The 27913-nt window shown below is 44.1% G+C and overlaps 2 protein-coding genes across 8 annotated transcripts; both read right to left on the bottom strand.

The window, feature by feature from the left end:
* Window positions 1–1232: 1232 nt before the first annotated feature.
* Window positions 1233–7831, bottom strand: LOC121591174 (facilitated trehalose transporter Tret1-like). Of its 5 annotated transcripts, none has more exons than XM_041911620.1 (5): window positions 7640–7831; window positions 3032–3166; window positions 2812–2967; window positions 2472–2723; window positions 1233–2404 (listed from the first exon to the last, which is right to left on the bottom strand). In XM_041911620.1, exons 2-5 carry the CDS (start codon window positions 3150–3152, stop codon window positions 1485–1487), a joined length of 1449 nt encoding a protein of 482 aa, XP_041767554.1. In that variant the 5' UTR covers window positions 3153–3166; window positions 7640–7831; the 3' UTR covers window positions 1233–1484. The 5 variants fall into 5 exon arrangements, with proteins under 5 accessions (XP_041767554.1, XP_041767556.1, XP_041767559.1 ...); XM_041911622.1 differs by lacking the exon at window positions 7640–7831 and adding an exon at window positions 6391–6594; XM_041911625.1 differs by lacking the exon at window positions 7640–7831 and adding an exon at window positions 3965–4199.
* A 1023-nt stretch (window positions 7832–8854) lies between these two features.
* On the bottom strand, window positions 8855–21894 carry LOC121591175 (facilitated trehalose transporter Tret1). 3 transcript variants are annotated; one of them, XM_041911628.1, is made up of 7 exons: window positions 19457–19702; window positions 14815–14942; window positions 14552–14683; window positions 13283–13468; window positions 12972–13216; window positions 12089–12892; window positions 8855–10438 (listed from the first exon to the last, which is right to left on the bottom strand). In XM_041911628.1, exons 2-6 carry the CDS (start codon window positions 14918–14920, stop codon window positions 12119–12121), a joined length of 1443 nt encoding a protein of 480 aa, XP_041767562.1. In that variant the 5' UTR covers window positions 14921–14942; window positions 19457–19702; the 3' UTR covers window positions 8855–10438; window positions 12089–12118. The 3 variants fall into 3 exon arrangements, with proteins under 3 accessions (XP_041767562.1, XP_041767561.1, XP_041767560.1); XM_041911627.1 differs by lacking the exon at window positions 8855–10438 and adding an exon at window positions 11805–11933 and having other exon boundaries at window positions 12078–12892; XM_041911626.1 differs by lacking the exons at window positions 8855–10438; window positions 19457–19702 and adding an exon at window positions 21727–21894 and having other exon boundaries at window positions 12004–12892.
* Between the last annotated feature and the right edge of the window lie 6019 nt (window positions 21895–27913).

Raw genomic sequence — 27913 nt, 5'->3', positions numbered from 1 at the left:
ACCACGGGATCGTCAAAGTAGTAGAATATAGTTCAACTGTTGTAGTACGTATTGCGCATGTCATAGTGGCATACGATTCGCAGGATACGGCACGCGATGCAAAGTAAGCAAGAGGAGGGGGTTTCTTTTGACGTTACAGTTTGTTACACTAGGGATGGGATAGCTTTGCCTTTGAAGGGAACTTTAATGGGGAACTCTCCCTTGGAGGGCACTCCTGTGACGGCTAAGATAATAAATACAAATTCTCTGATAAAAAGGGGTAGAATTATTTATTTTGTCAATAGTAAAGGCCTTTGAAGTGAAATTTATATTAATAAAATTTGTCCATATAAACAGCAACGGAATATTCCAGCGCTTCTCTTTCATTGATTTGTAAGAACATGCTGTGTTAACGTGTTCCAACTATTCATGGATCACTCATTTATGATTTCAATCTGAGTTAATATCACGCAGAACAACTCTTTATATGAAACAATGAAATCAAATCGGGATTTATTATAAAAAGTTTGTTATTCACTGATTCAGTTCTAAAATTGCATTCAATAACAGAAGCATTTCAAAAGATATTGCCCTCTAACGCTATTACAAAATAAAAAAGGAAATGTCTGATATTTTACCAAAAGTCTCAAGGGATGTGTATAGATATTAAAGTTATTTAATAATACGAGATGTAGCTTGGTCCTCTTTTTAAATTTTTGGAAATTTGACCCTTTTATATCGACATTGACAGGTGTAGTTAATCAGAAATTTACGAATCAATGAATGCACATATAAAAGTAATTTATACATTACCACTATAAACACGTTTTTTAATGAGAAATACATTTACTAATTATTTGATTTTACTAGATTTTACTAGAATTACTAATAAAAAAAATTATTTTTACAAAACGCATTAAACCATTATTTGCGCTGAAGGGTTAATACTATACCATTACATTCGTGTATTGTAGAAGTTTTTTTTCCCACAACTACAACTTTATATGTTATTCGCTATAATTTACCAACACATTTAAATCTTTACCTTTAAGCAAGTTGTACAATTATTGCTGTAACTAATCCAAGACTTTAGCGAGTTAACTTTGTTTCAGACAACATTTTTATTTTTACAATCTAAAAACTTCTTTAAATTAGACAAAAATCTACTTTTTGCGTAATGGCTCGTAATGGCGTAACCCATAAAATAGCAATAGCAAACATATAAATAGACACACTCATACAAACGCGAGAAGCACTTTATGCCACATATACTTTTATTTAAGTAAATTAACACAATACATTCAACACAGTCGTTCGTTCCCTCGTATGTCCTTAACGAACGTATCACTTTGGTGCGGGTGAAAGCTAACTACACTGACGAAGCGGAAGGAAGAAAACAAACAGTAAACTCTAATAGCATCAGCTTCTTGAGCACTACACTACCATCATCGCAATGGTGGTGTTAGTAGATAAAACAAACCCATGAGTCAATCGCTACAGGCCCTTTACACCTTACCGTTCAGTCGATCCTGAATCTCCTGCAGACTGAGGCCCTTGGTTTCCATCAACGTGGTGAAGGTAAACACGAACGCAACCGCGCACAGGATGCCAAAGATCCAGAACGACCAGTGCGACCCGACCGCCTTATCGAGGTCGGCGAAAAACTGCAAAATAATAAAGCCCAACACCCAACAGGTGGAGGCAACGATCGACGAAGCGATCGATTTCACGTTCGCCGGGAACATCTCACCCAGCACGGCCCACGGCAGCGGCCCGAACCCGATGCAGTACACGGTCACGAACACGATCAGCGACATGATCGGCAGCCAGCCGAGACTGTCCACTGACGGTGATTCCGTGTGCTTGAGGAAAAAGTACAGCCCCATCGTGCCGAGCGAAATGCACATACCGCCGGCGGACGTCAGCAGGATGGGCTTCCGTCCCAGCCGATCGACAATCAGTGGGGTGGCACCGCTCGCCAGCACCTGTACCGCTCCGACCAGAATGGTCGAGACGGCCGGCGACAGGCTGCTGCCGGTGCTTTCGAAGATGTTTTGACTGTAGAACAGTATCACGTTGATGCCGGACAGCTGCTGGAAGCTAATCAGACCACCACAGATGATCAGCGCCTTTACGTTGCCCTTGTTTCGGAACAGATCCATTACGGTGCCTTTGTTCTTGAGCGACTCCTCGACCGTGGTGGAAATTTCGTGCAGCTCCTCCTGCACACCGTCCACGGTTTTGCCGCGCAGAAAACACAACGACTCCACGGCCTTTTCCTTATCACCCTTCGAGATGTAGTAGGCGGGTGTTTCGGGCATGAAGAAGAACGTTGCATCGAATGCGATCGGCAGGACGATGCATGCCCACTGCAGCGCATGGTACGAAACGTACGGGCCAATGCTGTACACGTACAGGATGCCAGCTGGAAGGGATAAAGCATTAGCAGTCAGGTATGGTCAAGTCAACGCTCGATACTCTAAGATACTTACTAACAATGCACAACTGCATAAGAGATCCGAGCGCACCGCGGTACTCGTTACTGGCGATCTCACCAATGTACATGGTTTGGACGGTCATCACAAAGCCGACGCCCAGCCCTTGGATAAACCGGGCAATCAGCACCTGCACTACCGTTTCTGTCGTCAGCAGCAATATAAACGATACGAGGAAAAAGATGGAGCTTCCCAGCAGGGTGAACTTACGACCAATTCGTTCCGCCAACGGGCCAGCAATAAAGGGTGCTGATGTAGGAGACAGTTTATTGTTTAACACAGCTCCTTTCCACTAGACATATTCCTGCAGCAAGGTATCTTTGAACTAATCACTTACCGATCAATGCACCCATTGCTACTAGTGATGCGATCCATGAGCTTTCCGATGCCGTTGGGATCGTATCGAGCGGTGTGGTATCTTTCGAGGCAAACTTTGGTCCAACCGGTGAGGTCCAGCCTAACGACGTGCCGACCATAACTGAGGCCAAATTAACTAAGGCGGAACAAGAGATGTTCGTTACTAAACTCTTATAAATTTCACATCCCTTTTTCCTTACCGATAATGCCAGCCATAAACTGGCGTGATGGACTACCCTTCTCCATCTTGCAGAAGTGTGAGGTTTCGAGCTTCTCAAAGGTAGCGACAGGTTGGTACTGATTGAGTTCAGCAGGATTCATTTAACACTGATGCCCTGTTGTGGAATGTAACACAAACACAAATCAAATTACTATTTTTATTCCGTGAAAACTTCCACCACACTGGACACAAACACAAGCATGTAAATGAATACACAAACACCCCTAAATTTGAATGCGCCTTATACACAACACAAAAGTGCTCAGATAATAAACAACTGCCTACACTGTTAACTGTACTGTCCAGAATAGTCCTTTTGCCACTGCCGTTCGGCCAACGCGCTGTGCAGAAAAAAGAGGATGATAATGAACGTGCGAGTGGGAGACCTGTCACACGCGTCTCGACCGGTCAATGGTTGGTCAATGTCAGCGATCGAATGAAATGCCGTATGTAGGCTATCGGGGCTCTTAAATACACCCGGTGCGGTGTCTCAATCGCGGTAGCACTCGAAGGAACTCCCCGAACATAAACAGACAAACACAAGGAAATGTAACGGAAGAAAGGAGCCTCCAGCGCAGTGTTGTGTTTACCCACACGCTACACTATCAGCTGCACCCGGCAGGTGAAGTGGGTAGGGTATGATGCACCAGAGGTGTGGCAGAACGACGGAGACACTTGAGCATTCCTATTCGAGTCAGCGCGCTCGGACAATTTGTTAGAAGTTCCCGAACTGTACACATTATTCACTTGCACACTCTGTCCATCTTGCATCTGATTTTGTTACTCAATTTAGCACTACTATTGATGCTCCATCACTCTTTCTATTGCCATCGCCACTAACGATCCAACATCAACATTTAAATTGCTCCTTTGTAGACCGTTTTCTTTTGAACGGTTCTTTCACTACACTTACACTAACCATAGAACGTCATGCTCGGTGCGATCTATTTCCTCAATCCAGCTCCAGCTATATCCCGATGGTATGCCGACGTCAACGGACTAAGCACGACTAAGCTCGTGCCGGTAAGTGCGCGTATGTTTTAAAATCTACCATAAAACCACACCTTCACACCGGGATACCGTTTTGCGTCACGGAGATCGCAACTCTGGTCAAGTTGCCCGATGTTCCTGGCTAGAATGAATTTTTCGTTCAACGGCCGACATTGGATCGTGCAATACTCGGCCGCCGGGGTGACCGTGAAATGCAAGTGTCCTACCGGCGGTCGTGAGAAATGATAAGTGCAAGGAACGTGTCATACGATCATCGATTTAATGATCGTAATAAAATTAGCTAATCAAAAGCAATATCAATAGTTCTGGTAATAGTTCATTTAAAACATAATAATAATACTTACAAAACTCAGTACGATTGCACATAACTTATCAATACGACAAATACTAAACTCCCTACAACAAAAACGGAAGCGTGCCGATCACTGCGCACGTGCATTCTACGCTCGCGCTTCAGGAAACATTATCATCGATCCGGCAGCTTTATTTGATAGCTTTGGCACCTCTTTTGCGATGTCGTCCCCAATGCCCCGCGCGGTTGTGCGTTAGCAGCGTTTTAATTAGGCGCTTGTTTTCTTTGCCCCGTTGCTCACGTTGCCGCACGCGTTCAAGCAAAGCTACCGCAACGCCACCAATCTGCTGGAGCAATGGACCTGTCCCATCTACATGGAGATGTCATCGGTCATCATGAAGGTTGCTGGCTGCCACTACCCGTTACACCGACACCGGATATGGGGGTGAGATTTCAAGTTCACATTTGATAAACAAATCTTAAGTTTGGTGGAGAACGGGAACGTATTTTGTATTTGCATACTAGGGCCATTCGGATAAACCTTGCGGTTTTATTCTCGGCCGGCTTGCGCACGTAGAAATGGCTATTTATTTGTGCAAATGGCTTAGAAAAGGGACCGAGCCGCATGGGCGTTGGAATCAAGTTTGTAAATCATGTCAAACGATCGTCTGGTTTTACGATCAAACGATCAACAAAGCTGGAACTATTTTACGTTTTGCTGTCCATCACCTTCCGACGAACACTGAAGATGATCAAGGTTTGTGCAATAGGGCAGTTGCTCCGTATCTCGGGCTGACCGCCTACCATAACGCAACCATAACAAAGAGCGCATGGACGTCAGCAGATAGGGCGTCGCGTTGCACAAATAATGTGGAGCAAATTATCAACTGAACTTTACTACTACACATTACTAGAAACAGGCCTTATGGTGTGTTGGTTATTTTCAATGAACAACAGTTTGAAGAAGAAAATAACTAAATCATACGAATGTTTGATGTGAATAGCCGAAGGATGGCGAACGTCGTTTGAAGTGACTGTGAGTAGATGGCACTAGCTGAATGCGTGAAGATAAAGCAAGTGATATAATAATGAAGTGGATTCAATCGAATCGATAGTGTGAATGAATTCGGCAATACTACAAACTTTATTGAAACAAAATGTCATGAAGGATGTTTATACAAACAAATATGTATAATATATTCGAATTAGATAATCCAAATAACAGAAGCATATACAATAAGCGTAAATGGTCGATGAATTTTTAAAGGTTAGAAGCGGTCCTTGCTCTGAGATTATAAACCAGCTTATATATGAATTACTTCAAAACATCATGGTATTGATATTTTTTTATGAATCAAGAAGAAATGAATATGAACTTTTATAGCATTAAAAAGTGTTTACTATAACCGTCACAACAATATTATTTGATTACCTTTGGTTTGATGTCTAATTATTCAAAAAAAAAAGTTATCTACGCTAGATATGATCACCATGTCGAAAAACTAAACCATTTTGCTCTATTATGCATTCTACTTTTTGCTAGCAAACAAATACACCGTCTGTCCGACGGCTATCTTCCGCCTCGTTGATAGCAAACACGTGCCATATGATTCAATAGGGGCTGGTTAAACAAAAGCCCATCGATTGTCGGCATACCACATTTGCAACTACTGTTGGCTGTGCCACGATGCAGCAAACAGTTGCACTTCAACCGAAAAACAACTAATCTTTTATCAAATGCTGCACTCAAACCGATCAAGTGGGGGAATGGGAGTGCGTAACGATCTTAAAAAGTTTCAATGCAATAATTGACCTTCGAAACCCTGCTGGGAAGGGCCGGCCCTTTCCGTATGCATTGTTTATTAAACGCACTTCCGGCATGGGGTACGGTTTGAATTAATCACACAGACACAGTATCAATAGAGCAGTTTTAATTAAAATATCTTAACAATAACAATAATTATAACTACACGGCGCTAACGTTACATTTGATTGAATGGCAAGATTGTAACCATGTTAAAATTAACTTCAATTACCATTGTGGAAACATTTTGCCACACTTCTGCTTAGTGAATCAACCACAATCAAAGCGAACGAGTTTAATCACTAATATACTTGAAGTACAAAATAGTGAAACAATAGGCAGCTAACCACTTAAAGCCGGAGCTAGTTCGATCATCAAGTCCGCCGGTACTGATCGTTCAAACAACACTGAAGCTTCCTCCGAGCTGGCCTCAGTCAATCTAGGCTGGCTTTGATAATCGCTCGACCGTCGGAATGCTGCTGGTGTGCACAATGCAAATTTGATGCATGGCCGCTCCAAACGCCACACCCGCTGCTTTGTCCGTTCCAGAATCATGGCAAGTACAGCGCTTAATCAACTTATCAGAACCGACCACATGGAGAGGGAAAGTAGCTGCTCACTTTGCCCACTCCATCTGTGTGAATGTGTGTGTGTGTGTGTCTGCTTCGGTGCATGATGATGGAGCAAAACGCTTTTTACAACTATTTCTCCGTTGTTTACCATTTTCCGTGCTTCCCCCGTGATGCACCGAGCGGGGGTATGGAAATTGGTATGGGAAACGAACGATCATCAGCGATGGAGGCGCCCCAAAAGTACCGGTGGGAGGGAGATATAAAGCGTCTGCCACAGTTTTCCCACATGTACGTAAGCAAAGCACCACACGTCTCCTTTTTTCTTAATGAGTTTTTCTTTCTTTCCGCCGACGCGGGTGGCAGGTAAAAATGGTTGACGAGCGATTAAGATCGCCACGTGATTGTCGCGGAGCTTGAAATGGCAAACATGCTTTGCGTGACCTTTGAGATCGTTAAGGCTGATCGTAGATAAATTGTCAGGCATGAATGTTCACCGCCTTCGACATAGGTTGTGTGACAGTTAAACAAACATGTTTCTATTTTTACAATGTATGATGTTTGTAAAAAGTTAATATGTGAAATTTGTCAACGAATAATTTGCCTAAATTTATAATTCAATTTGAGAAAAATGACCCAAAACTTTAAAATTATTCCATAACTTTCTTTTATATTTTTAATACACTCATACCTATTTTGAAAGTGTATTAGTGATAGGTGTCATGCTTATCATTAAATAAACAACTCGTTATCTGATACATGCAGTGACTTCTGGGTCGTTCTGTGAATTCTTTCATTCAATATTATGAAACTTCTATTGATGATTTTATATTAGTAATATATCGTGTGTTAGTATTAGTAAGTCCTGCTCCAAAATTTTAAAAAAATTGAAACCCATTTCACCCAACTCACCTTGCTGCTGATGGTCCTGCTGAGCACCAACGAACGCTGACCTGTGAACTTCGCCACACTTCTCCCGCCACGGCTATTCGTGTTTTAAAGCAAACTTCCAAATCTTTCGTCAGGTCCAGTGTGGAAGAAACTAGAATACAGCCACCAGAATAGATCCGCGATCCGGCGATAATCGCACCGAACTGATGAACTCTTGTCAGCACGTCATCCCCGAACGTCAGCCATAATCGGTAAACGAGAAGGCAGTACAGAGAAAGCGTTATCAGGAAGTCATTGCAAACAGCTTGGCTGTGAAATTAACAAACATTCCTACACAAACCAAACAGCCAGTGTCGTAGTCGGCGCTCAATTGTTTCAATGGCAAAACAGACGCCCTGACATTGAGCTGATTTAAGCCAACTGCAGTTGGGCGGCTCAAAAATGCATTTTGATGGGCGTTCAAAAATTCGTTTATTATCAAAGCAACAGGAAAAAAATCCCAATCAACACCCACCACCCTAGCTGTTGCTCATTGTAACAAAGTACACGTGAAAAACAGGAAACGTGGCGTCGCCAGTCAATGTAATGATTAATATGGCCAACACTTTGGTATCACAATGCAAACACCTTTTGCCCGCCGCGTTCAACTAGTTTCCGTGACTGATGTTTGTTAAACTGCTTCTGTGCAGCGGCACTTGTCGGTACCGCCATCGATCCTTTCATTTGTTGCAATAATGTGACGGCCAAACAATAAAAATCACAACATAAATACAGTTGCGCCGGTTACGCACCACGTGGGATGTTTTTTTGTCTGCGCGGAAAATTCTCCCCAGACAGTGGCGCCATCTGTTGAGTGCACAACGTACCTGAGAAGCTTTTCCATTGTTCGAGCTGTTGTTTTTTTTCGAGCAGCAATAGAAGTGTAATGAAAGTAGAACTAATTTGAGGACAATATTTGCGTTTCAAATGACGAGAGTGTGGAGGTAAGCTGATGCACAATTACAATGTGTCATTTGGTACGATCACCATATGCAAACAATGCCCATTCGCCAGCTCAGACAATTAATCATCGCGTAACATTATCCGTCGGCTTAACCATGACTCGATTATTGTTCAGTCTTGTTAGGATCCATTCAAAACCAACAAAAAAGGTTAATCAGCTCCATGATGGAGCACTTCTCATTCAATCTATATCGAAACATCAAAACTAACGGAAAAGTGAGGGAAACACGATTATTACACCGGTTAAATAGGATATATTTTTCCATCCGTTTTCCAACGAGCCTTTAGCTTCTTGTAAAACATAACCAACTCTTCTCCGTTCGCTATACACAGTGCACAGTTCGTTCAGTTATAGACAGCTCACGCCCCAGTTGCCGCTTCATTCCGGTGGGAATCGTTGCACGTCGCGGAAGAGATGAGCGTTTTGTTTTGTGTATGTATGTGCCAGCGCATTGATTATGTTTACACTTCAGCTTCAGCATTAAAGCTCGCAGCGTAGCCCCTTTTATACATTCTTATTGCTCCTGCTTATACATTAAAGCCTTATAGTGTGTCACTCCGTGTGTAGATTTAGCTTTTTTTTTCTCTCTGAGCAGCTTACCCTACTCGATATGGCACCTTCGAACGTAATCTTTCCCTTGAAATTCTACTAAGAAATTGAACATTTTAAAAAACCGGCTCACTAGGTCGGCAAAAACTGGATACAATCGAGGTTTCTGGTTGGGTGGTCCCTTTTTGGAGGGACATTTGTGTGATGAAACGCTGGTGAGACAGGGTGTTTCCTTTCCGAAAAGGTATGCCAAAAGATTACCGATGGATGTGAAGTGGAGGTTTAGGTGGCCAACAATAATAATTTATCTTTCTGTATTGTACAACCTTTCATGACCTTTTTTGTTTGCTGTTAGTGATATGATTGACTGGCTGGGTATGTAAGTAAACACACTTTGCGTTACATGTTCTTTTCCGTTTTGGTGGACAAATGAATTATGAACAATTTACAACGAGGAAGCGTTTAGCACGCGTCTAAAGGACGCCCGGAAGCTCCTTTCGCTAGTGCACAACTGGTTTGTTTTGGCAAATGGCACTCGTAAGCTAGCATCCACACCATACTCCTTCATTGTAACATACCGACACTACCGAAGCAACACAACCTAAACTTAGCTTAAAAACTTATCAGTACACCTCACTACCGGATACCGCAAGCTATCTTACGGTAGCCATTACGTCCTGCAAGTGCAAAACTTCCGGCTCCTAGGAATCTATTTGCTTTCCATTTTTCCTTCCATTTGAATATTTCTGCTTCTCTCTCTCTCTCTCTCTCTCTCTCTCTCTCTCTCTCTCTCTGTCCCTCTACTAACTACAATGGCAATATTTTACTATCTCAAGAGCCTGCTTTTGAAGCTCGCACTTGCACTTCCTGTTTCTTCATCAGTCGTTTCGATTACCGTACCTTGTATATGCGGCTTTTGCTTTCCTAAACGAACAAGAAACCTTTTACCGTATAACCTATCCTGGACTTCCCGAACCCTCCTTTGAAAGTATCGCAAGATGCGCGAGCAAACAGACTTTTTTGCATCTACAACAATGTATTGTATAGTAGTGGGCTTAGGGGGAGGAGCTGGTTAAAACGGCTACAGTAACATATGTACAACATGTTAAAATAAATCGCTCTACACTTATAAAACAGAAACAAAAGACCGAAACAAAATCTGCCAAAGCACGGAATTTGGAAAGATTACACCAACTCGAGGTTCAAACGGACACAGACATAAAGTTACGCACACGTACATACACAGCAAGATACATAAAGTGGTTCAGCAGCTGTGTCAAACTCATTTCATCAGAGGGCCGCAAGTACAGATTTTCAGTGATTCGCGGGCCGCAAACGTGAGAATAAAAACTATACCTCAATATTTATATAAAATACTGTTTAAAATCATTATTGTTAAACAAATTGACTTTTTGTACTCCTCGCTTCAAATCTGGAATAGTTTCCTATTTACAAATTTGCTGTGTTATTTTTCATTGTGCACTTTTTTACTTCGAAAAATAGTTTAATGTACTTTTAAAGTCACATGCATTTTTTATCCTTATTACGACATTTTTCATTAGTCGCGTTCCAACACGGTAGTTCTGTTAGAAAATATCGTCCAACCACACTTTTTCACTAAGGTATCTTTTTCGCTAGGCGAATCATTTTCAAGCCATCCAAGCTATCCATCGCTGGATGTATAACAAATATATTTGCCTGCAATTTTTTGACAGATCAAGAGAAAAATTGTAATAAAACGTGTTTAAACATAATTTTTGCTAATTTCCAAGTTCCAAGAACCCGTATTTTACAAATAATTTTTTTAAATTACGATAATTTTATCTGACAAAGATTCGTTTTTTGACACTTGAAGGGAGATGATTCGCGAATTGAGGTAGTGGACTGTGTGAGCTAATCTATGGAAATAAGCTATACATCGCAGGACTTCGGCATTTCGATTATTTTAATCCTTAATCTAAATACTCATGGCTTAAGCGTAATCATATCATTTTGGTTTTGATTTTTGGGGAGGTTGGAAAGTACATTAATTCGTTTTGTAGAATGTGGGGTACACATAATTCCAACTTGGCTACAATCATTTTTATTAACATTTATGGTGGCATGATTATGAATAAAACAGAAGTGGCTTTAATTGAACATCAAAAATGTAACATTCTAAGGTCGGAGCCGTGCAAATTCGTTCGAAAAAGAATTTCGGAGCCCAATGAATTCTTAACTCGGCACTCGGGGGCATAATTGGTCAAATTCGGGTAATTGGGGCATGGTCAAATTCGGTAGGACCGACCAGATCCATTTCTCACTGCAGATTAGCCGCTCCGTGCGACAACCGATGACTCCAATGGTTCCGAATGGCATTAAACGGCTCTATAAGCTTAGGTCGGCACCGAACGGAACTGTTGGTTTGATTTGGACGGATCAGGAGTCAGAATAGCTAAGATCAAAAATGACGATTCTGACAATCCAGCACTAGTTGTTGCGAAGATTCCAAGTGTGTGTATGAAAGTATTTCATTCCTTTTTCGTTTGTAGAAGGTTGACGCAAATCTATTTTTCCATATTTTTCCATAGAATGTGCAATCGAGTGTACACAACATTGTGCTAATATTCAGAATTTCATCGAAACATAATGAGTTTGCATTCAAATCAATTTTTCTTAAGGGTTTCAATTGTTCTGTACGATTGTGCAGCATAAGTTTATGAGATGTTATGGTTACATTCATGTTAGATTTGAAAGATATACCATCAAAATGATTGTTCTTCTCTGGAAAATTTTATACAATTAGACGAATAGTAATAACAGTTTTTTGGTTTGCAGTGCATTTAGCAATTCTCAAAATATTCTCGCGGGCCGCATTCAGCATTGACGAGGGCCGCATGCGGCCCGCGGGCCGCCAGTTTGACATACCTGTGGTTCAGTATCCTCGGCAGCACCCTTACTGCGCCGCCTTACTTCTTCCCGCCCAGGATGGCCTGAATCTGTGCGTTGGTTTTGCCCTTCGTTTCCGGCACCTTAATGAACACGTACACCGTGCAGACCATCATCCACGCGCCAAAGAACCAGAACGTCCAGTCCGAGCCGAGCAGCTCCTGCATCGTGCCGAAGCTTTTCGTCACCAGAAACACGAGCGTCCAGTTGAACATGACGGCGAGCGCGGACGCCAGTCCCTTGATGTCCGGCGCGCACAGTTCGCCCATCATCATCCACGGGATGGGGCCGAACCCGAGCGAGAAGCTGATGATGAACAGCACGACCGAGGCCAGCGGCAACCAGCCAATGTTCGACACGTCCACCTTGTCGTTCTGCATCTTGAAGTACACGCCGAGCACGATCAGGCACGCGCCCATGATGAAGCTGCTCTGCAGCAGCAGTATCCGGCGGCCCGCCTTGTCGATCAGCACGGAGGAGGCGAGCGTCATTACGACCTGCACGACACCGACCACAATCGAGCAGACGGCCGGGTCCATGGTGCTGCCGGCCGACTGGAAGATCGGCGCCGTGTAGAAGATGACCGCATTGATGCCCGAGAACTGCTGGAAGAACATCAGCAGCAGCGAGATGAAGAGTGCCGCCCGGTTGGTTGGGTTCGTGAACAGGTCCGACACTTTCGCCTCACCGGAAGCCGCGTCCAGATCGGACTGGATGGTTTGCAGCGCCGACTGGGTGTCGGCATTCGGGCCCCAGAACCACTTCAGTGCTACGCCAGCATCGATACGACGACCCTAGAGAGAAGAGGGATAAAAACGCAACAGTTGTAAAGGTGCGATCGTACGGCTGGAGATGTACCGACACGGGGCTTACCTTCTTCACTAAGTACACTGGACTTTCGGGCACGATAAACATGGCCACAATCAGCAGCACCGGGAAGATGGCACACAGTATGCTGAGCGTCACCCAGTGGGTGTAGGAACCGACCGCGTAAACGAACAGGATGCCGACCGTTAGATGAAGCTGGAAGAATGCTCCCAGCGCACCGCGGATGGACGTTTCGGCCACCTCCGAGATGAACATGGGTGCAACAACACATGACGCACCCGTTGCAATGCCTGAATGTATAGAAAGCAAAATGAAGACATGGCGAGTTTTGATGTTTAGGCGAGCTTCTCACTTACCAATGACCAAACGACCGGCGTATAGCATGCCCGCCCCGGTAGCAAAGATGATCAGTGCCCAGCTGATCAGGTACGGCACTGCCAGCGACATGGTTGTGTACTTGCGACCGATCTTCTCCGCCAGATATCCAGCAGGCAGTGCACCGAGAAACGCTCCCACGGCCAGGAACGCACCAACCCATGATCCTGAAGCGAGCAGGTTGCAAATGATGTATTACTTTTTAAACTAATTACCCTTTAATCAATGTTTTGTTAAAAAATGAATCACAGCCACTTCGAAATGACCCAGTTAATCATAGTGCGCCCTGCTATACCCACATTCAGCGCCCATTTGAAGAGGCCCGCACTCAATCAACAGCCATTAGCTCGTGTGATAATATTTACCTAACAAGCTCCGGTTGTTGGGCAAATGCCGCCCTTGAAATGAAAGGCCGACAATATCACGCCAACGATAACGGCGCTTATTGGGAAATTACTGGCTTTTTTGCGCACCATCCATTAGAAACGCATCAACCATCCGCAGGCCGATCGATGTAGACATTATGGACGGGGGCGTTGGGCGGCAGTGCTCCTTCAATGGAAGGGTAATTTATCTTGCACCGACATCCGCAGACAGTTGCGTGCAACTGCACACCACCACGTTTCCCCACCGATGGGGGAAAGGGAGGATGCATAAACATGCAAATAGACTCAAGTTACACGGCTGGGCCAGGTTAAACCGGTTAAACTTTAGCTGGGTAGGGGGAAGTCGTCGAATTGGGGAAGTTGTCGTCGAAGAAATTACCGTAAATGATGTAATTGTGTATCCCCCGAGGGCTGTTCAATCGTGTTTGATGATTTCCAACAATAAACTTTACGGGGATTATTAAAGAGATATTAAATTGAACCAGAATAGGGATCGGAATGGGATTATTTATGACGATTTATCTAACCCAACTATCTTAAATTCCACTAGCACGCTTTTCCCAAAAAACCTAAAACCCGTGCCTCAATGTAATAAATTGATACGTTTAACAATTTAATTCATCCGTCACACTCATAATTCAAGTGATCTACGGTAGTTGAGAGGCCATAAATTGCCATAATAAAAAAAAACAACATCCCCCTCTTTAATCCTATCCTCACCGCGATTGATGCAAGAATCCGTGGGACCCTTTTTACGACACCCAGACCCGAAAGGGGGCAAACGTCAGCCGAGATAGGTGCGATAAGGCTGTTGACGCTGCTGATAACGAAAGCGCTTCAGTGCTGCCCTCTTCCTTCGCTTACCTTCATCGGTGGTCAGCAGGAAGCTTTCGTGCTCGAGCCCACTCGTGTCGCTTTGATTGGCCGGCACGAGCTGGGCCAGTACGGGCGAAGTCCAGGCCAGGGCCGTACCGCCGCTAACCGCCGCCATGCAAACTGCAAATGAAGCCAAATTGTTACTCATTATCTCGTTAAGCGGTGGTCCCAAAACCGTGCCATGGAGGTGGCCACAATTGGTGGCGTGCATGGTATGGCGCACGCATCGTCCAGTCCAGCCAGTTACTTACTTCCGAGCGCAGCGACGAACTGGTTGCGCTTCGTCGTCGAACCCTGTCCCTCCGGGATGGGATCGTACAGCATGGGGTTGGTCGCCCCGGGCGCGCTGCTGCTCATCTTGACCGCTCAGCTAGGTACTCTGTGGGGGGAAGGGAGAGAAGAAAAACACACAATAAACATTTTTGCACAAACAAACACAACGTTTTTTTGCATCGTGTCCTTCCCGGCACCGTCCCTATGGGTTGCGATTTTAATGCCCAAACACAACGGTTTCGTAGGACCGGATAGCGCTAAGTGAAAAGTCAATATTGAAACGATCGCCCAGCGTACGAGGGTTCGGTTGCACGTTTTGCACCATTGCACCACCCAGCAGGCGAGCGAAACGTGCTGCACGCGCCATGACGCGCCATACGTGCTGCGCTGCATCAGTTCTTCATTTGCCCCATTAATTCACAGCACGCCCACGGGGTGGTGGTAGTGGAAGGAGAAAGGGGAAAATGCAACACCAAACAAATAGACAAAAAGGGGTGGTGGGCACACGGATGCACTTCCTGGTCGCTTCCGATCGATTCCGTCATCGATCATCGACGGTGGGGTGTTGTTGTGAGGCCATTTTGCTCGTAGTACTCATAGGCCGCCGTCGCGCCAATTGGTGTTGGCGCTTTTGCCTGGTATTGACGCGGGCTATCAATCAGCCTACTGATGGATGGAATATTTCATTCGCAATTCTTTACGTTAATTGATAATATTCATTCACCTTACACTTTATACAAAACGATGGCGATGATGGATAAGGAAAGCTATATTAATGTAAAACATCAATTATTACATGATACATTTTGAGTTATTTCATCACTTATCATGTTTTTTCCCCATTTTAAACCACCTTTCTCCGGCTTAAATACCTAATGTATCCCAAAAAAATCTTCAAGTCATCAACAACCACTCCCGATCGTACTGACGGTCTAAGGTAATATGATCGCAAAAAGCATTCCCTCCCTCTCATAAACAAAAAAAAACCCGACCATTTCCGTGACGTACTTGCGGAAAAGTGTCAAAAGACAAACGCTTTTCCTCAACGCAAGGTTCAGCTAACGATGCTGTGTTTCGTTAGGGGCATAGCATTCGCCACCGTCACCACCAACACCAAATAACCGTCCCTGAAACCGACTGAGCTGTCCTTCGTATGACCTTCGGCTCGCATGACGCGCGCTGACGTTCGGCAGGGTGGAAAATTCGTGCACCCGCCCTCATTTCTCGCGCGTGAAAACACGGAAGACGGCCAGCGACGAAACAGATGCCGTTGCGGTCCGTAACATCATTCACACACAGTGGAAGATGCAGACCGACAGCTACTCGCAGCTCGAATTGACGTGCTGCGAGCGTTTTGTGTGTATACCAACGGATCACATGCAATCGTGTGATGTGTTTCACCCTCCCCCCCCCCCCGCCGTTTCTTACCCAACATTTTCCCTCCATCCATCTGTGCACTTTTTATTAAGACGAGGATGTTGTCGTTTATCAGCGAGGATGATAGTAATTATTATAAATTTAATAATGACCGGCCGTTGATGGAGCGCGATGATGATGAGAGTGCATTGCGACGCCAAACGGTAGCAAAGGGGCAAGTGGCGTTGTGCCCTTGAACGGAAGGCGTTTGACACTTTTACTGCACCCGATGCACTTTAGTTGATAAGATCGCGCCAATCCAGTTAACGAAAAGGTCGAAAAGGTTAGCCAAAGCACTGCACAAAGCAATTCGAGTTTGTTTTCTCAACTTCACTTGCACGCTGCTCTATAGATTTTTGTTTTGTACTTCGCAAGCTAACTCAATGATGCGCTTTTAATATTGAATAGGGGAATTTTGTAAATGTACAACCTTATCGCATAGAGCATATTGTTAGGGAAAATAATTCTAAATCACTCCATAAAAACATATCACCGCAAAAGTACGCATTTTGCTACGTTCGTTTTGTTGCAAGCTTATTCATACTAGAAATAGCACAGTTGCATAGTTTGTTATGCTTTTTTTCCTATTTCACCCTCCGTTTGCCAATTGTCTTTGGCAGTTGATCGATCGGGGAGTGGTTTTTTTTCTGATTGCTTGTTTATTTTCGAACCCGTCCTGCAAATGACCTGTACAGTATCTTACTTGCATAATCTCACACCTGGTAAGATAGCAAGACACAAAAAAGAGATGGGGTAAAATAATGCGCGAGCAGGATTTATAAATATTACTTTACTGATTAACCTTCTGCAGCTGCTCCGTTGGACGCGAGAGGATACCCCCGAAAATTGTTTGTAGCCTTTGCAGATGAAGTGGGTGATGAATGTTAAGCGTTATTTCTAAAAGCTATTGATTTATTTAATTTATTTAAAAAAAAATCCCATTTCTATGCACTATAAATACAACACAACCACACGATGAGGCTCGTTGCATCCACGCTAGCCAAAATAAACACAGCCAAGCAAGACAGCCGGCACCTACTTATCTGATCGCGCTGATAACCCCCACTGCAGACTGGTAAGCGCAACTGCACAGCCGACGCCACATATTCGATTAGCCAGAGCAATTTGTACGGTAGGACAGATCTAATCAAATGATCACCACACGGCGGGAACCAAATCAGGAATGAGGTGGATTTTTATTAGTAAGCAGCGCAGTTTTGCCTCTCTGCACCCATTCATGAAACGAATCATTGTGCGCAATCTTATCGCCCTGCTGAGAAGGTGGGCAAAAATTCGTGTAAATTATCTAACTGCAACGCAATGGCTGAATGGCCATGCAAGAAACGCGTGTCAATCACGCTCATCTGAAATTACCGGTAGTTAATTGGGCAATTGATATCTGCACGCTTTGATAAGATTACGCCTACCCACGTGGAAGCGCAGGATTAGTAATGTAAAAATCGCAAAACCTAAGCCGTTGCTACCTCTTTAAACGGTTTAAACGTGCCGTCGTTCTAATCTGCTTTTATTTACGACTGCATTACTTCTTTCCAGTCTTTGCCGGTTCGTTCGTGTCATCCGTTACATTTCGTCCTCACTATCAGCTGAAAAGCGCTGGCTGGACTTCGAGAAAAGTCTCGCGCAGCAAGCCTCCCGCTTAGCGCCCAATCCGCATCGATTGCCCTCCGAACCCTGTCGGGGGGGGGGGGGGGGAAGATTGATACCCCAAGCGGTGTGCCTTCATTCACACATGGCATGAACAATGTTATCGGCACACACACACACGTACATCGTCTTAAACAGCAGATAAGAACTCAATCATCAATTACATGTGTCGAATGCAACTGATATGTCGTAAAGGGGGAGGTGGTAGAAGCGCCGAAAGAAGCGGTGACTATGATTACTTAATTCAAGCCCTCCCCCTTCCAATGCACGCTTTTTCTTTTAGTACGCTTTGCTCTCTTCATCCCTTCAAGACTTGAAGGTCAACTGACGACAGCTCGATTGTATGTAAAATGGTTGAGGTTGATGAAAAAGTGCTGCTCACCCTAAGCAGCCCTCTTGTAAAACGATATCAGTAGAAAGCATTTCCTTTCGTTTAGTTGTATGATCGCAATACGATCGCGTGCTGCAGCATGTGCGGCACACGCTGGCTGTGAGTTGAATTTAATCTCAATCAATTGAACACTGCTACTGCACGATACGGTGCGCACTGGAGAGGCATATGGTTAATAAGTTTACCACTTCACTGCACAATTGTACTTCCTCATCTCTCAGGGTTTTACGATCAACGGTTTGCCTAATGGTTCCAATGGTCTGCTTTCAACGCGTCGCGTACAGCAACAGTCCTTGCATGTACGGACGTAGCAATTGAGCGAAAGGGGATTGTTGTTTAGCCACGATCGTCTGCTTTCTTTGGTTGTTCGCTCAATAACGTTTGTACTGTTGCGCGCTCAGCGAGATGACGTTTTTAAAATTACCCGACAGTTCCTCTTAAACTCCCGCGGTATGGAACATACTTTTCCAAAAACGATTATTTATCATCATCTTCGGTGATAAATAAAGCGTCCACGGCACGATACAAAAAAACTTCTTCCTGTACCTCTTGCTTTTGATGCTTTTCCTCCCTCCCCTCCCTCGTTTACATTTCAGTACCATCTACATCATACAGCGATAACACAAGCGTCCATTATCCAAGGCCACCACACCACGCAAGCGACAAACGTTTCGAGCAGCTGGCGCAAATAGAAATGGAAATGCGAGATATGCGTGTGCCGTTGTACGGCTAGCAAACGATATGGCACACACAAGGCACTGGTGAACCTCCAATATTTGTTAGAGACAATATTAGAAGGTTGGAGAAAAAATTGAGAATGTTTCTTTTGGGTTTGGCTTCAATGCTCTCCCTCGCGGCGAAGGTTAACACCATTTTTCCTCACAGAAGTCATCATTGTGGGGTCGTCGTCGTCATCGACACATTCACTCAAGATGTATTCAATACTCAAGCAAACAGTGTCCATCGCCAAACTTTTCCATACACCTATTTTTTCATTTTTTTTTTTGTATTTTGTTACATTCCGATTGTCACACAAGTACGCACACACAGTTGTGGATTGACCGTCTTTTACATAATTCAAAACCCAACTCGTTAGGCCATTCAACCCCGATGTGACACCGTGGACACGTTTGCCACTCGGTACCTACTCGTTCGTTGGAGTTGGACGCGACTGCAGACACACTAAAACTGCACTGAGCGTAGCGATGCACCGTTTCAAGATGACTGCGTTGTACCACAAACACACAAAAAAAAAATAATCACTCGATGCACACTGCCGGCCTGCAAGGATCGTCTGGTTCGCGATGCACGAAACTCTACTCGAAACCGCTGCCAATCAGCGGGAACCGTTTCGGTCGCGAGTTCGAACCGTATTAAACAGTCGCGGAACGTGGCATCGAAGAAAATTTCAACGAGCCGGATGGACTAGAAGAGTGTGCCACACACATACACAAGCAAGGTCTGGCTATCGCCGCTCTGCTCTGGCGCAGAAACGTTGCCGAGTGCCGAACGAAGCACGATTTGGGACGCGCCTCACACATCTTCCGCCACGGGCGGGGGGCCCACACGATCGTGTTACCACCGACCCCGCTTTCCTCCACGGAGACGCTTGAAATATGATAATCGTACCCGGTGACGGCGCCTCGGTTGCTCCATCTTTGCCGCCCGGGGTTCCTTCCCTTTTTTTCGCCACGGCCAGGAACCGGTGAGGGATTATCTACAACTACTAATGCCGGCGCTTGGTCGTGCTTAGTAGTAGTAGTAGTACGCATCAGCAACATCACCACCACCACCACCAAACGGCGATCGTTGCATGCGTACAAGATCCAGCATCTCCGAACGGAACGATCCTTCACGGTCATGCTCTCAGCGTTTCGGCTCAGCTCGCGCTCACGCACGCACGCACGCATCCGCTCTCGCAAACGCAAACACTAAATGCGCAATGATAACGTGCTTTATTTACTTTATGCTCTGTACCGTTTCGTTCACTCGCTGCAGCAACACGCCTCACATCAACAGAGGTGGTTTTTTGTGTTGTTTTTGTCGAACGGGTATTATGGGCGAGTTTGGAAGCCGTTAAATCCCAGCATGAAGTGTAAATGAATGAAAACGAAAGTGATGCCTTCATCCTCTCCCTTTCGATGCGGTGGCATCCACAGTTGGCTTGCAAGTGGAACACACGCCGATCTTCGATGCCAGTTCAATCCGGTCCTACGGAGGCGTTGAGCGCGAAAATCCGATCAACGAAATCAACACCGATTTGACATTTTGGGGGCTTGTTGCTGCTGCTGGTCGGGAAACTGGTTTGACTGAAAGTTGTTTTCGGCCCGGTTTTGCTTTTGTTTCAATTAAGGGCAGTGTTCTGGTGGAATATGGAATTAATGGACACGGCGCAGAGCTTTCAAATTTGTGCCTTAATTGTGTAACAGGGAGACGTAAAAGAGAGGCTCAAAATAATTGTGTTTTTAAATATTATAATTATATTACTTTTATAGCACAAAAGTGTTTGAATACACATGCTTCAATGATAAAATAATCAATTTTTTTGTAAAATTTTAACTCCTCAAAAATGTCTCTATTGACGCAACTCCCAAAACCGCACGCCAAAACCATGCAAATGCGTAAATGCAATCCTACAGGTTATGGGCACGCACCGGGTCATCCGGGTCCTTTCATTGACCCTCCCTCCGAACCCCTCTGCCTACAACTGCTCCCTCACGTACAGCTGCACCATTCCACTCCGCACAAAACATTGGCCGCGTACGACAACTCGTGCGATTCCGGGTTGCGTGCGGACCTGCGCACTAGCCGTCACGCTCAACCGTTCCCCTCAACGTGGCCGGCTGGCCGTTCGCTCTCAGCGAAAAGGGAGGAAATTCGGTGGCTCAGTGGACTAACTCGCCTTGCACTCCCACCGACCAATGACTTTCACTTGTTATTGCTGTCGAGGGTGGCTATCCTACCAACGCAGCCAAGTACGTCACGGGACTCGTTGCGCTATCGTTTGGGCTCAAATCTGGCACTGGCTCGAAGGCTGCTGTTTGTCCCCGAACTTTTTAGTTGCTTCAGTAGTTTGATCAGGCACCAGCAGTCTGTTATCTTTCGCCCCGAATCTTCAACTCCGTACATCCATCAACTGTCATCCGACCAAGAGGTCTCGTCCACCGGTGGACTATGGACAAATTGCGTCTTGTCACTAGCATCACTATCAGCAGAGAACGGATCGACGGACATTGAGGGTTTTGTTTTATTTTGGGGAACGGAACATCGAATCACAAACAAAAAACACCCGCACACGGCAAGGTCACTTGCAACAGTGTTGCATAATAGGGACATTAAAATACCGTCCGTATGTAAATGTTGATTCTGCACCCACTCTGCACTACACGCGTACGCCGTTATCGATTATGTCACTTACACTTAATAATGTAACAAATAGTACTTTGCAGATTACACTTTTGCTCCACTGCTTCGCAACACACTGAAAACGCACCACTACGCAGTGTTACCGGTAAGCTGTTGGTGGATGTTTTAGATCAACGTCCTATTTATTCGGCTGCCAGCCAAACACTGAACCGAGCTGGTGTCCTCTGGCAACTGCACCCTCACGCTCGCTGGCGTACGATCGATTTTCACTCCCTCGGAAAAAAGGACAGTTTGAAGAAGGAAAAGGCGGTAGATGTCTTTCGGTATACCCTTATCGTACTACCTCCCCATTCCACGGTAGCTCGAATCCCACGCAGCACCAAACACCGGCGACATTATACATAAGAACGGAGCTCCAGCAGCATATGCAACATACTCTCCACGTGACGTCAGCTTGCTCTAGCTCGCTCACTCTGGCACGAACGGTTGTAGTGGGATTTTCACACACTCCTCACCCCTATGTAAAGGGAATGGAAATGTACGAGAGAAAGAGAGAGAGAGAGAGAGTATGTACACTCTCCGCAACCCATTCGTAGGGGAAATTCTCGCAAGGATTTCTCCTTATCCCATCGCCTACTTGGACGGCGTGCGTACGTGGAAACGAAGGGATTCACGTGGTTTTATGTTTTGAATTGTGCGCTGTATGTTTTAAGCGCAGTGGAACCAAAAAACGCTGTTTTTGAGTCAAGAAAAACGTTTGAATGAAGCGAACGAGGCACACATTTCTTATGAAAACTATTAAGATAAATGGAGGGCAGAACAGCTCAGCATATAATATACGCAATCGCTTCCTGCTGTACCCCATCATGTGTGATTGTTCTGATGGTAGGGTCTGGCGTGTCTCTGGTCCGCCACGTGCTGTTGGTTAATGCATTCAACGGCAAGACGAGCATGCTCGTAGGGCAACCAAGGGGTAACCACTGTTATGATGGCACACATATTGACGGCGTTACAGGGTTTTCCAGGAGTTCTCATAGCTGTGGGACACTTTATTGACTGCTTCTTACGTGAAATGAACTTAATGTAAGGTGAATTGGACTCTATAGCACCCTTGTTGGACAAATCCAATAGGAATTTCCAATAAGAGCTGTCCAAAAAAGGTGCCATAGAGTCCAATTTCCATCATATGAAGTTCATTTCGCATAAGAAAGAGTCAAGGAAGTGTCCCACAACTATGAGAACCCCTGGAAAACCCTGTATTTCGGATTGAGTGAGAAATGTTTCGTCATTTTCCTGTAAGCCCGCAGTGAATTTATCGTATAGGAAATAGAGTTCTTGTAGGGTTCCTATCCAGTGATGATTGGGAGGGGAAAACCCCAACCAGATAGCTTGGTGTGTTGGTTGGTTTGTTTGTTTGTCTTCTTCCTGTACAACCAAATGATGATGTAATTTTACCTCCATTGAAAAACAATAATGTTTTGAAGTTTAGTCATACAATTAATACTGAATATTGCTAATATGTATCGAATGGATGGATTACTTACTGCCATACCTTTGCGCACCGACGCCCGGCATTGAATTTTAAATCTCGTGATAAACGTGCCATGTCTAGACGGCGACGAAAATGGTAAACGTTGAATAGGAAATCCGCTGGGATGTACAAACACCGACCTGCACCATCTGGACGGAACACAACCGAGAGAATACACTTGTTACTTGAAAAGGCAGCCAGATCGACTCCAGTCTATTTTTGGAATCATTTTGTACAAACTGCCCTGTTTACTACGCAAATTTCAGCGCGTATGCATTTGCGAAGGTTTACTACTAGTGCGCTTTTATTTACGATCGACACGAGCTCGATCACTATACGACCCATATAATCAACCTCAAACGATATAGAACACTACACAGGTATGACCTTTAAAGGGTATTTTATTGTTCGCGTTCCTCTTGCATGATGCAATTTGGGTTACAACAGTGCGAGTAACCTTCAAATGTCCTTGCAAACGGGAATACCTTCCAAAAAGACTTGTTTTTCCTGTCAGAGAGAAATGGGCGGGAAATGGGCGTTGTATGGGGGGGGGGGGGGGCATTTTTCCCTCGGTGGACGCTCTTCTATGACGTCAGTAAGAGCGCGTGAGGCAATTCTAGAAGCATGGGACTGGTATAGGGCCTTGCTAAAAGCCAGCAGTGTGCTATCCATGACGACATCTTCGATAAATACGATGCAAAACCTCGTTTCTTTCATTAATGAAAAGTACCGGTTGCTTCAGGCCCCCTTGAATGCTGTACGGAGTGAAGTTTTAAACCGGAGCCAGCTAAGAATGAGTTAAACAAAACGTAAAGAAAACCCACACTAACTTGGTACCACGTCGACAGTCATTCCCCTGGTTTGTCGCACCTCCCCTCCGTTTTTCTTGTGCCTTGTTTCGACCCGTCTGTGTCTGGGGCTGTATAAATAAAACATTCATTAGCCTGCGCAGCAAGAGGCATAAGACGATGAATAAGACACAGCGAACAAGCGTGGTGTATTTGGTTGCGTAGAATTGTAGCGGTACACGCTGGTGTTGGGATAGAAACGAGCCCCCAAAGAAACGCGACCAAAAGAAGACCAATAACAAGAAGGAGATCGCACGTAAAACCCAGTAATGTGCCTGTGTGTAAGGACAAACGGGGACAGCAAAAAAATCGCATACCGTCTACGTGTACGTCTAAGCCCGGTCAATGCGATCGTCTTCCCACTCGGTCGCTTTGTGCGAAAGAAAAATAGCTTAAATTCTTTCCGATCTTGCGATCTCGTTGCCGATGAACTTGATCTCGTGGTTGTTGATTTTATTGTTCTGGTTCGGGACATTCTTTTCCTACTCATAGTCGTGTTTGCTTGATGTGGATGTGGAGGTATTTAGGTATGTTGTTTGGGGGGGGGTTTTGCCGTTGTGAACTTGCTGGACTTGTTTCATAAACGAGTTCCAGTGCTGTGTTAACATCGCAAACACATTGTGGGCGAAATGAATAAAATATGAATGGCTGTAGGAAGAATGTACCATACTGTCCGCACAACACTGGAGCATTTATTAGTTTAATTCGAGGCAAAAATGCTATTATTACTTCCTCTACCCCGGAAGCCGAAACAAGCTTGTTCATTCCGAGTTCCATAAAAGTATTCTTGGTGTAATTAGAATGGAGCATATTTTAGATATGCTGTGTACAGGATATGAGACCGCTTCCCAAGAGATTGCAAGCGATTCTTATTTAACAATGACCAATGACTATTGCAACGTATTAAATCCGTATAGGAAAGTGAAACTAATCTTTTATGTTTTTTTTTATAAACCGTTTGTTTACATTTTAATTTTTTATACCAAGATACCGTGTTTTATAGGAATCGACAAGACCTAATCGTGGATAGATTTTCCTCTAATGCATGACCGCGTAACAAGTATTAACCTTCTGGCTAAATGACTGACTATTTACATTAGGTCAGGTTAAGATCGACATGATCGAGTAGTTTCTTACGCCTGGATTTAAAAAAAAAGTCAAAAATCGTTATGAAAACCTTCCGGGTTAAATGATTGTATCTTCCAAGCCCTCCATAGACATTAAGATTGATTTTGTTTCAAAAGATAGTTAAAAAATTGGCAACTCATTCAAACCTAAGCTTGTCCGTATCGAATGCGGTTGTTCTGTATTAAAAAGTCCTATCACATCCTATTGTTAAGTACAATTATGCTATTTACGCTTCGTTCAAAATATCAAACATATTTAAACATCTTCACCAGCTCCCACCAGCAACCTGCAAACGGCCATTTCAAACAACAACTGCATGTAAACACGTTACGAAAGCGTTAATCTCGTACTTTAAACTCTCCACCCTGTAAAATCCGGGTTTCGCGAGCTCGCCAACGCTCCAAATCGGTACGAATTTCCCTCGCTGGCGATGCTTTTTGTAAGTCGTTGCGACGGTTTTTGATGTTTTGAGCGAGGGTTTTTGAGGGTTCAAGATGACCGCCAAAAAGCTCGCGCTGATGTGCGAGTGTGTTGGTGAGCAAATTTAAATGTCCAAAAAATAAAGACACTCCACCACTCCTCTGCACATCCCTCTCATTGATACCACGGAGTCCTACATTTCATGTGTGTGCCATATTAGCATCTGCGCTCCGCCGTCTCACTTCCCAAGCGCCACAGATTAAGCTTAAACGACTGGAAGATTGAATATCCATAGAAAAAAAATGAAAGCTCCACAGCTTTATTGGTTTGATCTATAGATGACGTATTAAAACTGATTATTATATTGCTATCCTTTTCTTGCAATGTGTTTCGGCAAGTTTCATCTTATCATGACCTATATAGCCTTCTAACTTTCCGAGCAAAAATCTATATGAATGGTCGTGTGGTCACATACGTGGGTATCAACACCAACGACCATTACTCAAATCTCACTTGTTTCAGTGCTGGTGGTTTCCATTGGAGTTTAGTATTTAAACAATTGTATCGCCGTTCTAGTTCTAGCGATGCATAACTACAATGTGAAACCATACAACAGTACAGAGGAAATGAGAAAGCTCTCCTCCAAGCGATGAAGCTCAACTGGTTGGGGTATCCCACCAACAGAGAGCGCCACCAGCTTTTTCGCTATTTTTAGAATGCATGAGTCGTTTGCCGTCTGCTAAACGAAGTCTTTTTATATTCCGTTTAGGTAGAGAACTTGAGTCGTTTAGAAGCCGTTTAGTGGTCGTTTAGTGGATTTGTGGCACTTGGGTTGCTCGTACATGTTCCTCTATTGCATCAGCTGATTCGGTGGTGGCTTTTTATTCACAGTCGTCATTTGCGGGTGATTTTGAGGGAATTGGGCAAAGTTGACATTAAACTTTCAACGGTGGTTTTATTAATGTTTTTATTTCATGCCAATTCTGACGTGGCCATTCGGGTGCCAGGCGGGTTGATGGTTACAAAGCTATATCAAACAAGCGTTGGTACCCTACCCGCAAATTTCCGTTAAATGCCTTCAAATCGTCTTGTAATCGCCGGCGAGTTGAAGGCGATCAGCAGAGCATTTAGCAGTAATTAAATGCCTTTGAAATATGTCAATGAAAAATTTCGCTTTTAATTTGAAATTGCAACTGTCAAGAAAAAACCTTACAAGCGTCTTCAGCACTGCACTGTTGTAGTGTTCCCAGATATGAGCGTGAGATTCGATAGCACAATTTACGTGTTATGTTCTCTTGCGTTAAGCTCTGAGCTATTTCACTTTATTAAAGATGGTCTGCATTATTCCGTTGTTAAAGACCAACCCATTAAAAAATGTCAATATATCAAACACACTTCGATAGCTCTAATAAAAGGAGAAAAAAGATACATATTTCTCCCATCCTGATAATAAAGGGTGTACATAGCGTAATTATTATGTTTTTTAAAAAGGTATTATTTAAATTTTGCTTCACTTTTTTATATTAATTATAGCAAGAAAACATTAATTTAAAAAGAAATAAACACAGAAAAAAGATAATAAAAAATCAGGGTTGAACACACGCTTTCTCGGTTCGGAACCAAAAGCGTTGTCACTGCTCTATTTGGCAGTTATATCAATAAGGGCACAAAACCAGTATATAAACAATCTAAGATGGCGACAAGCTATCTGTTCTCGTTGATTCAAAAAGTTGAAAGATTTCGAAGAGAACCGGTCACAGCCGTGAAAGTTTCGGTTGAAATCTTTATTCGCCTTCTAAGGCGACTAAGGCCTTAAATTCCTTCTGAATGCCTTCAAAGCCGTTTAATGCTGGTAGGGTAACATGTTTCATGTATGATCAACATACTCCCCAAAGGACAAAAATCCACTAAACAACCACTAAATGGAATATAGAAATACTTCGTTTAGCAGACGGCAAACGACTCATGCATTCTAAAAATAGCAAAAAGCTGATGGCGTCATCTGTTTGTGGGATATTCAACCAGTGGGAGCTTCCTCGCTTGAAGAGCTTTTTCATTCCCTCGGTACTGTTGTATGGTTTTGCATTGAAGTTATGCATCACTGGAACTAGAACGGCGATGCGATTGTTTAAATACTAATCTTCAATGTAAACCACCAGCTCTGAAGCAAGTGAGATTAGAGTAATTGACGTTGGTGTTGATATCCTTGTATCTGACCACACGACCATTCATTAGATTTTTGCTCAGAAAGTTAGAAGGCTATATCATGACCTATATAAACCTATCAGATGAAACTTATCGAAACACATTGC

This window comes from Anopheles merus, chromosome 2R, assembly GCF_017562075.2.
Source record: "Anopheles merus strain MAF chromosome 2R, AmerM5.1, whole genome shotgun sequence".
Taxonomy (NCBI): domain Eukaryota; kingdom Metazoa; phylum Arthropoda; class Insecta; order Diptera; family Culicidae; genus Anopheles; species Anopheles merus.
This window is presented reverse-complemented; position numbering and strand designations above follow the sequence as displayed.

What these genes read in the sequence shown, in the direction of transcription:
- LOC121591174 (XM_041911620.1), bottom strand. Translation starts at nt 3,152, where the DNA reads ATGAATCCTGCTGAACTCAATCAGTACCAACCTGTCGCTACCTTTGAG. An exon ending in GTTTATGGCTGGCATTATCG is followed by an intron (nt 2,968 to 3,031) that starts GTAAGGAAAAAG and finishes GTTCCGCCTTAG; the next exon opens with TTAATTTGGCCTCAGTTATG. An exon ending in AGCAATGGGTGCATTGATCG is followed by an intron (nt 2,724 to 2,811) that starts GTAAGTGATTAG and finishes CTCCTACATCAG; the next exon opens with CACCCTTTATTGCTGGCCCG.
- LOC121591175 (XM_041911626.1), bottom strand. Translation starts at nt 14,920, where the DNA reads ATGAGCAGCAGCGCGCCCGGGGCGACCAACCCCATGCTGTACGATCCC. An exon ending in GTTCGTCGCTGCGCTCGGAA is followed by an intron (nt 14,684 to 14,814) that starts GTAAGTAACTGG and finishes CTTCATTTGCAG; the next exon opens with TTTGCATGGCGGCGGTTAGC. An exon ending in CGCCGGTCGTTTGGTCATTG is followed by an intron (nt 13,217 to 13,282) that starts GTAAGTGAGAAG and finishes CTATACATTCAG; the next exon opens with GCATTGCAACGGGTGCGTCA.